This window comes from Macadamia integrifolia, chromosome 14, assembly GCF_013358625.1.
Source record: "Macadamia integrifolia cultivar HAES 741 chromosome 14, SCU_Mint_v3, whole genome shotgun sequence".
Taxonomy (NCBI): Eukaryota; Viridiplantae; Streptophyta; class Magnoliopsida; order Proteales; family Proteaceae; genus Macadamia; species Macadamia integrifolia.
In genome coordinates, this window is record NC_056570.1 from 18077458 (window position 1) to 18092450 (window position 14993).

The 14993-nt window shown below is 40.1% G+C and overlaps 1 protein-coding gene across 1 annotated transcript in view; it reads right to left on the bottom strand.

Moving 5' to 3' along the window:
• Window positions 1-4584: 4584 nt before the first annotated feature.
• LOC122060388 overlaps window positions 4585-14993 on the bottom strand; it is a 28329-nt gene continuing 17920 nt past the window's right edge. The window contains exons 3-4 of the mRNA XM_042623468.1: window positions 4990-5146; window positions 4585-4877 (exon numbers count right to left, since the gene is read on the bottom strand). Coding sequence (XP_042479402.1) covers window positions 4830-4877; window positions 4990-5145 — 204 coding nt within the window. The 5' untranslated portion in view covers window position 5146 and the 3' untranslated portion in view covers window positions 4585-4829. The remainder of the gene's footprint in view (window positions 4878-4989; window positions 5147-14993) is intronic.

Here is a 14993-nt window from a genome sequence, read left to right on the forward strand (position 1 = left end):
AATGGTAATAGTTAGGGATGCAAGTTTGGCACTGATAGCCAAGACCCACCTGATCCCAAACAAGTACCGACCCAAAAATTTTGGCCTTGAGGGCCAGCCTGTCCCTGAAATTTCTAACCTTGAGTCAAGGTGGATAAGGTTTGATGTCTTTGGCCCGCCCAACCCATCCAGCCTGCCCTGATTTTTTTACCCTTACTTTTGGCCCTGATTTTGGCTTGACCCGGCCCTGGTTCCCTTGATGTTGACTTTGGATTTTTTGTTTTCTTAGGATGTTCTCCTCTTCATTTAACATGACAAGAGTTTTTAGATCTTTGGATTATTTGCCTTATTAGGATGATCTCTTTGTTTCTCAAGACAAATATTTGAAATTTTTAGATTATTTGCTTTCTAAGGATGATCTCCTCTTTGTTTATCATAATAATTGGAGTTATTTGTTTAAATGTTTGCTTTAGGATGTTCTCTTCATGACAAGTAATTTGTGACTTTGTTTTTTTTCTATTATGAATATATATATATATATATATTAGTTATTTCATATTTTGTAGGGTTAGGATTAGGGTATACCTGGCCCTTGATAGCAAACCAGGGTCAATCAAGGTCAGGGTCAGGGTCAATCAGGGTTATCCCGGCTCAACATTGAAAAATCAGTGCCAATCAGGGCAAGTAAGGGTTGGGTTGAACCTTGAAGGGTTGGGCTTGGATTAAAGTTTTGTGGTCTTGAGTCAGGGTCAGGGCAGGTTTGGGCCCAGTTAAGGGGACTCAGGGTTGGGCTAGGGTTTTAAGAAGCCCGACCCTGTTGCACCCCTAGTAATAGCCTTTCAAGTTTGGGGACCACAATGAACTATTATAGAGAATCTTGTTTTTCTAACATCTTCTAATAATCCATACAAGATTCTCAACTGAACTTGTTCGATACACACACACAATCACGTAATATGAATACTCACATTTTTTTAGTTTGCAATTACATCCTATAATATACAATGTGACAACCTAATGAACAAAATGCCTAGGCTATCCTTAGTTGCGACTTGCTAATAACTTAAGGTCTAACCTTAGGTCAACCAATTGCCAAATCAAATCTATAAAAATTAATATTTATTTAATGTATTTAAATTGGCTTTATTGAACACAAATATCCAAGAATAGGCAGTCGAGATCTTAATATTTTCCTATAGTAACTATACATATAACTTGGAGACAATGTAGAGTTAAAACCAAAACAATACAAAAATGTATTTGAGGTTTTGAGATATCAAAAAAAAATAGAGGTTATGTTTGGTTGTAAGGAGAATTAAAGGGAAGGGAAGTGAAATTTTCATACTTAAAAAAGAAATATATATAATCATTACCCATGTGACTTTAACATTAACTTCAAATCATTTCATATTTGGTTATAAAATTGCACTTTACTCTGCATCCAAAACCCTTTGCTATAATATATAAAATATATCATTACTAAATATGGTTAAAAAATTAAATAGTTTATACAATCACATGGGGTAATGATTATAAACATTTCTTTTTTAAGTATAAAAATTTCATTTCCCCTCCCTTTAAATTCTCATTGCAACCAAATGGAGCCATATAAAATCCACCCCACATAAATGGAATTTATAATTATACAAATTCAATTTTACCTCAATGGTTTTGAATGAGATCTAATGGCCAGCCCAACCCTATCGCCAGACATGCCTATCCAGATATGAGTTTAGTATAGCTACCATAACACTCTACTAATAAGCAATTACAAACTATTTTCATTGTACTTCTGAGATTCAAATACCCATTACCTCTGATTATGAAAAATGGTGGTGCCAACTTACAAACAATGGGTCTCTTTCAACTAAAGTAGCGGTCAAATTTCTCAGATCTAATATTAATACTTACTTACTCAACTGGGCTCTCAAACAAGTGTACTTGCTTATATCTATGTTCACACTAGCGGCTTTATTTTTGGAAACTCAAAACATATCCAAAATTTAAGCTCTTCTTTTGGAAATTAGCACATGAAAGAACTCCTACAAAAGACATCCTGAGAAAATAGGAGGATATTGACCCACTCTATGGCTTGTGCCATTCCCATGTAGAGATTACATAGCATACTCCTCTCATGTGAGTTTATAAAAAAGGATTTAGGTTGTAGGTTCTTCGGGCCTCAGAATTGAAATATTATATAGCTATTCCTTTATAGCTTTAATAATGTATCTCTTTAACTCAGATATTATTCCAACTGAATATTTAGAGTTCTTTTTTTTCTTTTGTTTTTATTATATACATGAATTTAATTTATTCTTTTGTTTTGGTTTTAGAGTAGAGAAGAGCAGCTGCAACCAATTAAGGAAATGTAAGGGCATGCTCGATTGCTTAATTCCGTAGAATCGTGATTCTTACATATTAATGGTGTTTGGTACCACAAGAAATCATTTCCATTAAAAGTCAGGCAATTCTAGGTTTTCAATTTTTTACACATAAAGTGATTCATATTGAGGAGTTCTCAGATAAGAGCACATGATTCTTTACCAGGTATAAAAGAGGACGCTTCTTGGGAGAGGCCAGTTTATTGGGCTGAGTCTCTCCTTCGTTACATCTGAAGCTTTCATCGAGGTTGAAAGAGAAGCTGCGGAGGTTAAAGTGAACGAAGGTGAACTTCTCAGCATGTCTCACTCTCTCTCAACTCTTGTTCTTCCTCTCCTTCTCTGAGTCCTCTCCTACCTGGGATTTTTGTTAATTTGTTTTTCTTATCAAAATACCTAAACCATGGCTCTCTCTCTCTCTCTCTCTCTCTCTCTCTGATTCATGTTGATACCCTGCACTACTATTAGAACTAGAATGCAGTAGTTCTGAAAGGTCATGGAATCAATTTTCTTGTTTTCACCAAAGGGAACAAAGATAGAGGTCATAAGTTCGAAAACCCAAGCACAGGGCAAAGACAGGACAAAACTGTTCATGGCCAAATGAGAAGTCACAATTTTGGCTGGGGTGTTTATTGAGTCACCATTGTAAAGAAAGGACTGATCAGGACAAAACTGTCAATGGCCAAATGATATGTCACAATTTTGGCTGGAGTGTTTATTGAGTCACCATTGTAAAGAAAGGACTGGTGACAATGACCTTATGAAAGACCAATGGCTGCCAAAAGCCTAAAGGAGATATTGGGTATGACCTACGAACGGGAGCAATGCCGCAATCATTATCGAATATGGAAGCAAATGTTAAGAGCTTTAAGTGACCTCTAGAAGAATAATGGCATGGGTTGGAATTCAATAGACATACGCTTTGATGCACCGCAACATGTTTGAAATGAATTTAAGGTACTTTATTTTAAAACCTCTACCTAACCAAAATTTGTAATCATTTCTCTGAGTGATATTCATTAATTTTATCTTTTATCACATTTTGCAAAATAAAGAATAAAGTTATTGGAAAGAACATGCTTCCGATACACATTGAAGTAGGTATATGGTCAGGCAATGAGATAACCAGGTGTTATGATTCATCATATCCATTAGAGGCAACTACTGATTGGCAGAATTATTACATCGTCAATCTTGATGGACTGAAAAACATGTATGTTACTAATGATGGAAAATTTCATACCAAAGAAAGTGCTCCCTCAGTTCATCCAGAAAGTTCTATTCATGTCCAAGGTTGGGCTAGATCAGTTGATGCTTGTGGCAGTGGCAATGGCAAAGAGAAGAGAAAGAAGGGGGGAGCTGATACGATATCAAGTCCTTTGAAGGCAATAGCTTTCCACATTGATCATCTAATTGCAAGTGAGTCCAAAGGTCAGCAGATAGTCTTTCTGATGCAATCGATGTGATCCCAACTATTCAATAAAAAATGGTGTGCAAAAAAATTCTTATGTTTACCTTATTATTTACTTGATGTTAGACTTTATGAATGGTCTGGATTAATAATTTAAGTAGGTTTCATTTCGATTAGCTATTTATGGATGAAATACTACACAAGTTGAAATGAATGACTGACAACAAGATTGATACATCATGTGTGCTGGGGGTGGGGGTGGGGGTGGGGGTGGGGGTGGGGGGGGAGACTGGTGTACTTGAGAGGATCTTGTTTCCTACAAAGTTGGTTTGGAGAGAGAGAAAGAGAGGCGAGTGATGTCCCAATGAGTTGCTATAGAGAGAGGTGTAGAAGCATTAGACAATAGGATGCAACACCGGAGAGGTTGAATAACAAAGATGCAGAGATGGGGATCTGACGATCAGTATAATGCTAGAGTATAATATTCCATTACAAAACACTAATGCGTACATCTATCATGATTCCTTTGAAAAAAAAAAATGCAAGAAGAGCATAGAGGCTCTAACGAAGTTATTTTTGCCATCTGGAATGATGGTTTGGTCATTCTCACTATAAGGTAAATGGGGACCCAACTTGATGGCCCACCATGCATCAAGGTCTTCCTCTTTATGTGTATATAATTAGGCTGTAAGCAGTAGCACCTACAAAACCAAGTGAAAATCTTCTACACCCCAGCAAATGTTCCAAAATTTTACCTTTTTTTTTTTGGATGAAATAATAATATTCAAAAAATTTCAGTGAGCATTTACATGAAAGTAAAGCGACAAAAAAGCAAAATCATATTAAGAATGCGATGGTAATTAGAATGAACCATTCTTTACCACAGATTCCAAAAACCTGGAAGTTTGAAAATTTTAAGTTCAAATGTGTCAATTTGAGACTGCCATTATTAAAATTGAAATAGAAAACCTTCAACAACTTCCATTTAAAACCATATGAATAAAATGATCAGATCCAAGGTGGCCAACTTATGGGGCCCTCATAAAACTTGGAGCGAGCTCTTATTCCTTCTTTCCTATCCCATGAGACATATTGTAGACTCCACGTACCTGGACGAAGAATAACACTTCTCTAATGAATAAATCATGGCAATAACAAAGTAAACATTGCCACAGTAGAATTCTGATGTTCATTATGTAATAGGTTGGGAAACAAACTCACAATGAGAAACACAGAGGTAGTTGCCAAAGCAAGAGGAATGGCAACTGAAGTGACCTTGTCAAAGGGTCCTTTAAAGTATGTGTATTTGTGAATGTTTTGGAAATGCTTCTGCTTCTCCATAAGCTTCTCCCTGGGTCTAAAAGGTGTCTCTGACATTCTGCAATACATTTAAAAAGTAAAAGGAAAACTCATTAGTTAACGTAACTCTTACTCATCATCCTTTTAGGATAGTTGGGACTTTTGTAAGTTTCTCAAGTGATCGAGTATAGTTCATTGACTTTTGAACTAAACTTGTCATTGAGATATTTGGAACTTCAATCTCAGATTCAAGATCAGAAAAATTTCTCTTGAGATCTTTATTTTTCACAATCAATTCTTCCAAATCTGAAAATAAGTCAGCATAATTATCAATAGCACATCATAAGAAAATTCATCTTCCAATTCACTAGACACATCATAAGTATTTGTAAGATGTATTTTAACATTCTCATGACCATTATTAAAATTATTATCAATGATCTTTGGCTCAGAAACTTCTTTCTGTTCCTCTGACAAAATTTCCTGCAAAGGAGGTTCATAAATAATTTTTTCAAGATCATCAGAACATTCTTCTCCCATTTTACTGGAAATATCAACAATGTTGATAAAATTTATTTGTCTTACAGCAACATAAGTATTCTCATAACCATTTTCACCAGTAACCAAAATATCATCAATACTTTGAGATTCTGAAGTCTCATTTTGATCCTTGTGCATCAATATCTTTGCATGGAAGGTTCAAAAGACATATGCATAAGATTTACACTACATACTTCTTCCACTTGTGTTGAGTCTTCACATGCCTCATTTGAAGGAGAGGGGTCTTGACTTATTCCTTCCATTTTTTAAGAAATCTTCATAAAAACATTCGAGAGGAATTCTTTCTATCATCTCATAACAAGTTCTTGAAAAATCAAGAAGTTCTCTTACCCTTTGATCCTCAATGTTGAAGTGATTCACTGCAGTATTGTTCACATGTTGTAGGTGTGGAACTAGTTCAAATTCTTTGAATCCATAAGGGTTACAATTTTCTCTTCGGAGTTTTAAGCCCTATTGAAAAGATCCTACTATGATACCACTTGTAGGCAAGGATTAAAATATTGGTATCGATTGCCGTATCAATAGGTTAAATTTAAGATATGTATCGGAGGGCATAGTTGTCACGGCGCCAAGGCGAACCAAGGCGGTGGAGGGTCGTCTAAGCGCTTAGGTAAGGAGGTGCCCGCCTCAAGGCGAACAAGGCAATCAAGTGTTATTTTTATTTTCCCAATTTTATAACATTATTTAGTAAGCTATATATACCTTGTATCATAAAAAATAAACATTGAGCAACATCAAGTTATTAAAAATCAACATTTAGTCATATTAAATTACAAAAAATTAACATTAAGTCATATTAAGTTATAAAAAATCAACATTTAGAGAAATGCTCTTATTATATAATAAGTTTGATTGGTCAAATGAATTTATTTTTACATGAGACTTTTTTTATTAGTTATAGCCTAAAACCAGCTTTCCAACAACTCTAAAATTACTTAAGTATGAGTTGTAACGACAAAGTTATGCTCCAGTCAAACTTATTTTCAAGTGCGCGAATGCTATTAAAATCGCCTGAATGAAAATAATTTTATGGATATCAAAACAAAAGATTATTTTACCGGACTTTTGGTTTTTAGCAATGCTTTAACTTGATAGAATTAATAAAATTTTCATAATTGAGAAAAACCCTAGCATTTAAAAGTTGAAAATCGCCCTTATAAGCAAATCCAGTTTTTGTTCTTGGACTGGGAGATTGACTTTTTATCCTTTTGAAATTTAATTTTTAAGCTACTTTTATTGGATTCAAATAGGGGGTATTTGTTTATTTATGAATAATATCTTAAGTAAATGATATTTGGCATAAATAAGGGACATAACCCAAGGCAACATGCAGTACAACAAGGCGACTGTCGCCTAGGCAACGCCTTGACAACTATGTCGGAGGGTATCCTATAATATCAGAGATATGCTAAGATACACTAAAGATGCATACATAACTGAATAGGAAACACAATCTGATAGACTTTTGCATAATATATATATACACATGTATCATGCATAAACACTAAAATATAGAACACCATACTGACAGACAAGTGTATTCAATTGAAAATTGTTCGAAAGGATGATGTTTCTTACGTGTAGTAATGGTGTATTGTAGACTTTCTAAAAAAAAAAAGTTTTATAATCTATGAACAGTTTGATGCAATAATTCATGTTTAATGCAATGTATTAATTTGTTTTACCTAAATCCGCTCAAACATAGCAAAAAAAGAAGTAAAACAAACTTAATTGTTTGATCTTGCAATCCAGCTTTTTATAAAAAAAACTCTTAGAACACTGCAAAAGGGATGGTAGTAACTTGAGAAATCATGACATGAGACACACGGCTCAATTTTGTGGAAGGATCAACACCCTTGCCTTATCACAAGGACAAAAAACATTAAATGGAAATGATGACATTAGTTGTGATGATACTTATAGAAATTAACAATTAAATGGAATGGAGAAATCAAACGGAAGACACTTATCTGGCTGCAAGGAGTCTGCAGATGTAAATTGGAGAAGATGATTAACATGAAAACGCCATAATTCATGACATGGAGGACATGAATGAATGGTAAATCAAGATTATGATTTTTTTTTGGTAAAAGTGTAGTTGTGCTTCAAATTTTGGAAACTTAAGTATCACCCGCGAGAAGAACAAGCTCTGTTTCAAAAGTGAAATGGGTTTGTAGATATGTATCCTGGGTATTGGTGAGTATCGATGGGTATCAGTTCAATAAAAACCGATACACATGTAATTCAATCGTTTGGGGCTCAATTGTACATTTTGAGAGTATCGAAAGGTATCGATGAGTCTCAGAAAGCATCGGTGTATCGTACAATACGCTTTGATAGATAGGAATTTTTTTAAATACATATATTGTACCGGTGGGTATCATATCGATGCTGACCAATGCCGATATGTATCGGTCAATATGGTATGATACGCACCAATACTTTTTTTTTTATGAATAAATGATTCATTACTAGAAGAAAAGAAGATATAAGGGAGGAAAAAGGGGGGGGGAGGCCGAAGCCAGCAAAAAGCAAGGCCAAAAGGCCAAGCACTAGGCTAAGCTAAAACAAAATAGAAAATACATAACAAAAACAAAAAAACCCCGAGAAACATACATCCTCAATGGCCAGCAACCTCGGGGGGAGGGAGAGCCAGCATCCGGAAAGACCTTAAGTGGGGTGGATGATATCCACCTGAAGGTTCCAAGCATCAATGATGTGGGAGTTTTTGGGGGTGTATTTGATTGGGCGAGACAGGAGGGAGGAGGTTTTGGATCTAACATCAAAGTAGATAGCTTTCCAAATCTTATCCGGGGATCGAGATTTGGGGGGTACATCTGCGGATATTACGCTCCATCTAGAGGTGATTAATGGTGGCACAAAAAGCAAGCTTGCCAACGGTGTCGCAAATGGAGGAACCAGAGATCCAGATCCACTCCCTGTCGAAAGGGAGGATGGGTATTTTGGTCCGCCAATATTTGGACAGGAAAGCTTTTTAGATGCGGGAAGAAAAGGGGCAAGAGAAGAAAAGATGGGGAATATCTTCAATGCCATTCGGACAGACACAATAGGCAGGGTTGACTAGACTATAGCGATGAAGGAAAAAAGATTGGGTGGCAAGGCAATTGGTTAGGCATCACCATAGGGTGAAGCTACGGCGAGGAATGTGGCTTTTGAACCAGACAACCTTGTGCCAGGGAACTGATTGGGAAGGGGTACGAATGAAGGACCAAGTGGAGGAAAAAGAAAAGGTTCCAGTAGGGGAGGGGAGCCAAATGCATTTGTCCTCCCTACCTCTGTGACCTGGGGGGAGGGGGAGGGGGAGGAGAGTCCAGAGGTTGAGGAGGGGAAGGGGGAGGATGGAAGAGACTGTGGCATTAGAAGAAAGGCCAGAAGAGTAGATGATTCTAGGGGAGATAAGGTGAGAAAGGATGCCTAAAGGGTGCCACGGGTCATTCCAGAGAGAGATCGAATGACCATTCTCAATGACCAAGGAGATACTTGGGAGAGCAACATTTCTATAGTCAAGAATCTTCCTCCAGATCCAGGAGGGGGCGGTCCAGAGGGAGTTGGCTTTGAGCAGACCCGAGTAGATCCAGTCAACCCATATGGTTTTGTGCTTTGACACAACCTTCCATATTAGCTTGAAAATAGCAGCAGAGTTGATTGTTTTGATTCTTCTAATCCTAAGACCATTTTCTTCTTTGGGAAGGCAAACATTTTCCCAACTAAGAAGTCTTAGGAATTTGGAGGAATCAAAGCCTTTCTGGAGGAAGGTGCAAAGGAGTTTTTAATAGAAATTGATGATAGAAGCTGGAAGGACAAAGGTGCCAGTCCAGTAGAGGTACATGGACTGGAGGACCAATCTGATCAAGGTAAGGCGACTAGCAAAAGAGAGAAGCTTGCTTTCTAGAGCTGGAGCCTTTTCTTGAGATTGTCCAGTATGGGGGAAAAATGATGGGCTGAAAGCCTAGAGGTAATAAGGGGAAGACCCAACTATTTCACTGGCAAGGAACCAAGAGGAATCCCAAAGAGGTCAGAGAGGGAGGCTCGGACCTTGGGGGAGATGCCGGAAATGAAAAACTTGGACTTGAGGAGATTTATGCTGAGACCCGAAAAGGATTCAAAGGAATGAAGGGTGGACATGATAGTGGAAACAGAGAAGGGATCAGGTTTGGAGAAGATCATGATGTCGTCAGCAAATGCAAGATGAGAAAGGAGAGATTTGCATTTGGGAATGGGAGAAATGAGGTGGAGGTCAGTTGCAGATTGGATGAAGCGGGAAAGGACTTCCAAGGAAAGAGAGAAAAGAAGGGGGGAGAGGGGACATCCCTGGCGGATGCCACGACCCGATGGGAAGTGTCCAACAAAGCTCCCATTCACCAAAATAGAGAAGCTGGGGGAGGAGATGCAAATCCGAATCCAGTGGACAAAGGAAGGAGGGAATGCCATTTGAAGAAGCACAATAGATATGAAATCCCAGCTAATGGTGTCAAAAGCTTTGTGGATGTTAATCTTGAGGAGAGCCGCAGGGGAATGGGACTTGCGGTTGAAACCGCGAACTATCTCATGACAAAGCATGGTGTTATAGCGATACTCCTACTAGCAATGAAGGCCGATTGGTTAGGACTGACGAGGAAATCAATGACTTTTTGAATCCTGTTGGCAAGGATTTTGGCCACAAACTTATAGAGAAGGTTACAGACCTGAAGTCAATCATGGAGATTGCACCTTCCTTTTAGGGATGAGACAAAGGAAGGTGTGATTGATCCCCACAATTTGATTAGGGTTGAAGAAGAAGCTCCGAACCTTAGAAATAAGGTCATTTCTGATGGTATTCCAACAAGCGGAGAAGAAGCCCATATTGAAGCCATTCGGGCCTTCGGCTTTGTTGGATTTGTGGGAAAGGATGGCTGAGAATATTTCCTCCTTGCTGGGAATGGATTGAAGGAAAGGTATAAATAAATTCAGCGGGAACCGATTTATTAAGGAGATTCGGGGGGATGGGGGTGAGAGGGTAAGGGTGGGGACTGAAGAGTCTCTGAAAATGAGAGATGGCTTCAGTCTTGATGAGATACGGGGTGAAGAGGTCAACCTCGGAGGAGGAGACAAGCATCGGGATGGAGTTAGCATTATTCCTTGCTTTGAGAGAGCGATGGAAGTAAGCCAAGTTGGAATCCCCAAGCTCAAGCCATTTGATACAGGCTTTTTGGCACAAGAAGTCTTCTTCCTGGTCTAGTACCAGGGCTAAATCAGAAGAGGCAAATTTCTCTTCCTCAGCAAAAATAGGGTTGTGGAGATCCCGTTGGATTCTGGATTGAATGGAGTGAAGCTTTTCCTGAGCAGAAGAGACCCGAGAGGTGATGTTCCCGAAGGTGGAAGAGTTCCAAAGCTTTAAAGCAATTTTCACACTCTTGAGTCTAGAAGCAAAAGAGAGGAGAGGAGAAGAGGAATGGGGGGTGTGGCTACACCAAGCACTAAAGACAAGGGAGTGAAAATCCAGGTGGGAAATCCACATGTCAAAGAATTTGAAAGGTTTAGGGCCGAAGGAGCGGAAGGGGATAACATGGAGGGAGATAGGGCTGTGATCAGAGATCCTCGGAAGACCAAAGGTGGCATGAGAAGAGGGGAAAGAGTTAAGCCAGGCTTCATTTACAAGGACTCGAGCTAGCTTACAAGTCACACAAAGGTTACCAGATCTTCTGTTATGCCAAGTGAGCTTGACACCGGACCATCTGAGATCAGTAAGATTAAGGTCATCAATGCAGTCATTAAAGGTGTCAACAACCTGAGAATCAATGGGGTTGCCTCCCTACTTCTCATAGTTGAACTGGATAACATTGAAGTCTCCAGAAATGCCCCAAGGGCTAGGGCCAAGGGTGTTGGCAAAGGAAAGGTCATCCCAAAGAGATGACCGGAGGGAGGCTTGGTTGTGGGAATAAACAATTGAGAGGGAGCAGATGAAAGGGCCGGAGTGATGGGAGATAGAGATGTGGGTAACTTGGGCCGAGGAAGAGAGGTTGGTTATGGTACGGAAGACTGGGTCCCAGAGAATCCAGATTCTCCCATTTGGGCTATGGGCATAATTGGAGAGGAAGGACCAATTGGGGGTGACTGAGGAAGCAATACGAGCCGCATTGGCCTTAAGGACCCTGGTTTCTAAAAGGCAGCAGAGATTGGACTGAGAAAAATGAATAACAGCTTTAATTTCTGCTTGTTTAGCCAAGGAATTGAGACGTCGGACATTCCAAATGGTCCAACAAATCATTGAGAACTAGTAGAAGTGTGCATCAGACGCTTGGATGAGCAGCAAGGGGTAATGGGGAGACTAGTGGAGGGGGGCCCGACAAATGTAGCCGATGACAGGGGTGGTGGTAGAGGTATATGAAGCTCTGGTGTTACTAGATGGGTTTTTTTGTTTTTGCTTCTGGGGATGGGGGTGGAGGTTTTGATGGTGGAGGCGGGATGGTTGTGGTTAGCCGGTTGTGTTGGCTGGTGTCTCATCCAGGGTAGGGTGCAACAGGGTACTCCAAATGGTCTGTCCAGATGTGCTTGTCTGCTCGAGTTGCCAAATTGAGTTGGAGTCATAGTTGATGAGCCATTGGGGGTGGAGTTTGGTCCGGAGGTCGTGAGACTTGAGCTCATCGACATAGCTTCAGAATTTTACTCTGTATTTTCCATTTCATCCCCTCTTGGGTTGCCTATATGGTCCTACAACCAATACTTTAAACCATGCTTGTAGGACCATATAGGCAACCCGAGGGGATGAAATGGAAAATACGAAGTAAAATACCAACTTTAAAATTTCTTTTGAAACCCTCCTCAATTTGTTATCTCAAATCTTCAAATGAATGTCAGTAAACCAAACAAATAAACAAAGGAGATAAAGAAGAAAGGAGATGACACAAATATATAGTGGTTCGGCATGGCCTCAATACCGTCCTACATCCACTCCCAAAACTATTGCCAACTTGGAATTCCTAATCTTCTTTAAGGGTAGAAGATAAACCTGCACACACAAATCTAGGCCTTAATACCCTAGATCAACAATCTCCATTTAGGGAGGGAGTGGCACCCAACAATCTTCGTTTAAAAAGGGGGGGGGGGGGGGGAGTAGCACCTCACAAGGATCAAGGCCTCATACCCTTCACCACCACAATCACACAAAGGTGATTCACAAAGGCCAAAGCACAAGTTACCTCTTAGAAGGCAGATTTGCAAGTGATCTCTCTTGATCCCTTTTAATCAACAGATCTTTTTTGGTGAATAGTAAATGCATTAAAAGAATGGGGAGGGAAAATATAGACCCAAAGGGATGTCACAAACCCAATAAGGGTTACAAAAACCCACAAAGGGCACCAATTAGGGCCCCACATGGGCGAAGAAAACTTCTACAACCCGACCTAGATGGGTGAAGAAAACTTCTACAACCCGACCTACATGCCCAAACATAAGAGAAGAGAAAACCAGTCAAAACCGGGAAGAGAACCACAAACCCTAACAATCTAATCTCAAAACAATAGCTCCTAGCCGTAAGGACAAAGGAGCACCGCCAGTAAAGAGGCAGCCACAATGGAGGAGCACTGGCCTTGTGGAGGGCCATGACCAAGTGGGAGCTGGCCTAGCGGATGGGATCGTGCAAGCAGAGGGGCGCTGAACTTTCGAAGGGCAATAGTGGAGTGATTGCCGACCGAGAGCAGCCCAATAGGCTAGTGTCAAGAGGTTGTTGTCGATCAGACAAAGATCCAACAACCAAAAGACCGAAAGGCAGGCTGGCAGTGGCCGACAGGCCCAACGGGGATGGCAGACAACAGGGGTGGAGGCTAACGTGACAAGCAAGCGGACAAACCAAACGAACCTGGCATCCGAAAGGAAGGGCAGCCTTGAGGGGTTGACGACCAACGGGACAACATGCCTGGAAGGAGTGGCGTTTAGAATTCTGTATGCTTGGCGAGCAGCCAACTGAGAGACAGGACCGGCAGAGCAGGCGAGCCAGTGGACAGACCAAGCGAACTTGGTGGCAATCAGAAAGGCAGACAGTCAAAGAGCGCTGACGACCAAAGGGACAGCAAGCCTGGAGGGAGAGGCATTCAAAAGGGTAGCGGGCCTGGCGGGATCACAACCCGGTATCAGCTAGCCCAGAAGGGCCCAACACCAACTCATCTACTGAGCAAGAAGGGTAGGCAGCCAGTGGGAAGGCAAGCTGAGCGGTCACAGTAACCTCAACACCAATCAAGATGGCCGACACTAGTAACAGAGGGAGAAGAAGATAAAGGGAGTGGAGGAACAAGGGGGAGAGAGAGAAGAAGAAGAAGAGGAAGAAGGGATCCCGGGATCTATCAAAAGAATCAATGAACGTATGTGCATTGATATTATATTGAGATTGGATAGATAATAGGTTTTTAATAAAAATTGAAAAGAAAAAAAAATCATTTCAGTAACGCCTAGCCAAAAAGGTAATAGAATGTATCCTGATTGATCTAGAGGGAAAGTCGGGAGACAGTAAGGGTTAGATCAAATGTCCAATGAAGGTATATGATAGATAGTTTTGACTTGGGGGGCGGGTGATTTAGTAGCGGTAGGCGGCAAAGTCGCTTTGTTCCCTATTCCATTAGGAACTGCATAGTATAACATGACTTATATGCCAGTATCAACAAACATCACAGCATATAGAGCGATTATCTCTATAGCTATATCCATCAGAATAGAATGATTTGTGATGTAAATAAATAAAGTTGAGTTGGGAAGTGGAATATTGAATAAGGATTGGATTTATTTTTTAATAAAAATTTCCAAATGATAATGGGTTCCCCGGGAAATGGGAGATGCAGAGGAAGAAGAAAGGTGGAGGAGGGAGAGAGAAGAGAAGAGATAGAGAGAGAAGGCGAAGGGAGAGGGAGAGAGGAGACGGGGGCGGCCACACAAGGGCTGCTTCCTTCACTTCTTTCGCTTTGTCGCTTAAGGTTTTTGGGGAGCTCAGCAGATCTTACTCAAGGTTGTTTTAGATTTGCATGTGTAAGCTCTTTGTTCTTTAGCCTTGGCACTTTAGCTCATATAGATTTGCGAATCTAAGCACAGTGGGCAGTGGAATGATCTCAAATAAGCCCTACAAAGTTTCCTTACAATATTCTTAGATAATTAGCTTGAAACCCAAGCTTTTCTCATAATTATACAGCACATTCCAAAAGTAAAAAAACTAGTCGTTATGAGTTTGAACGGCCTGGTTTTTGAATACTAGTTGACCGCGAACCAGAAAAGATCAACCGCTGCTTGTAGACTTTGAAGAACACCCTCTTGGTAACCACCGGTCAATGGTACCGGTCATTGGAACAACAGTCCATCTGACGAATGATGCTCTCGGTAAC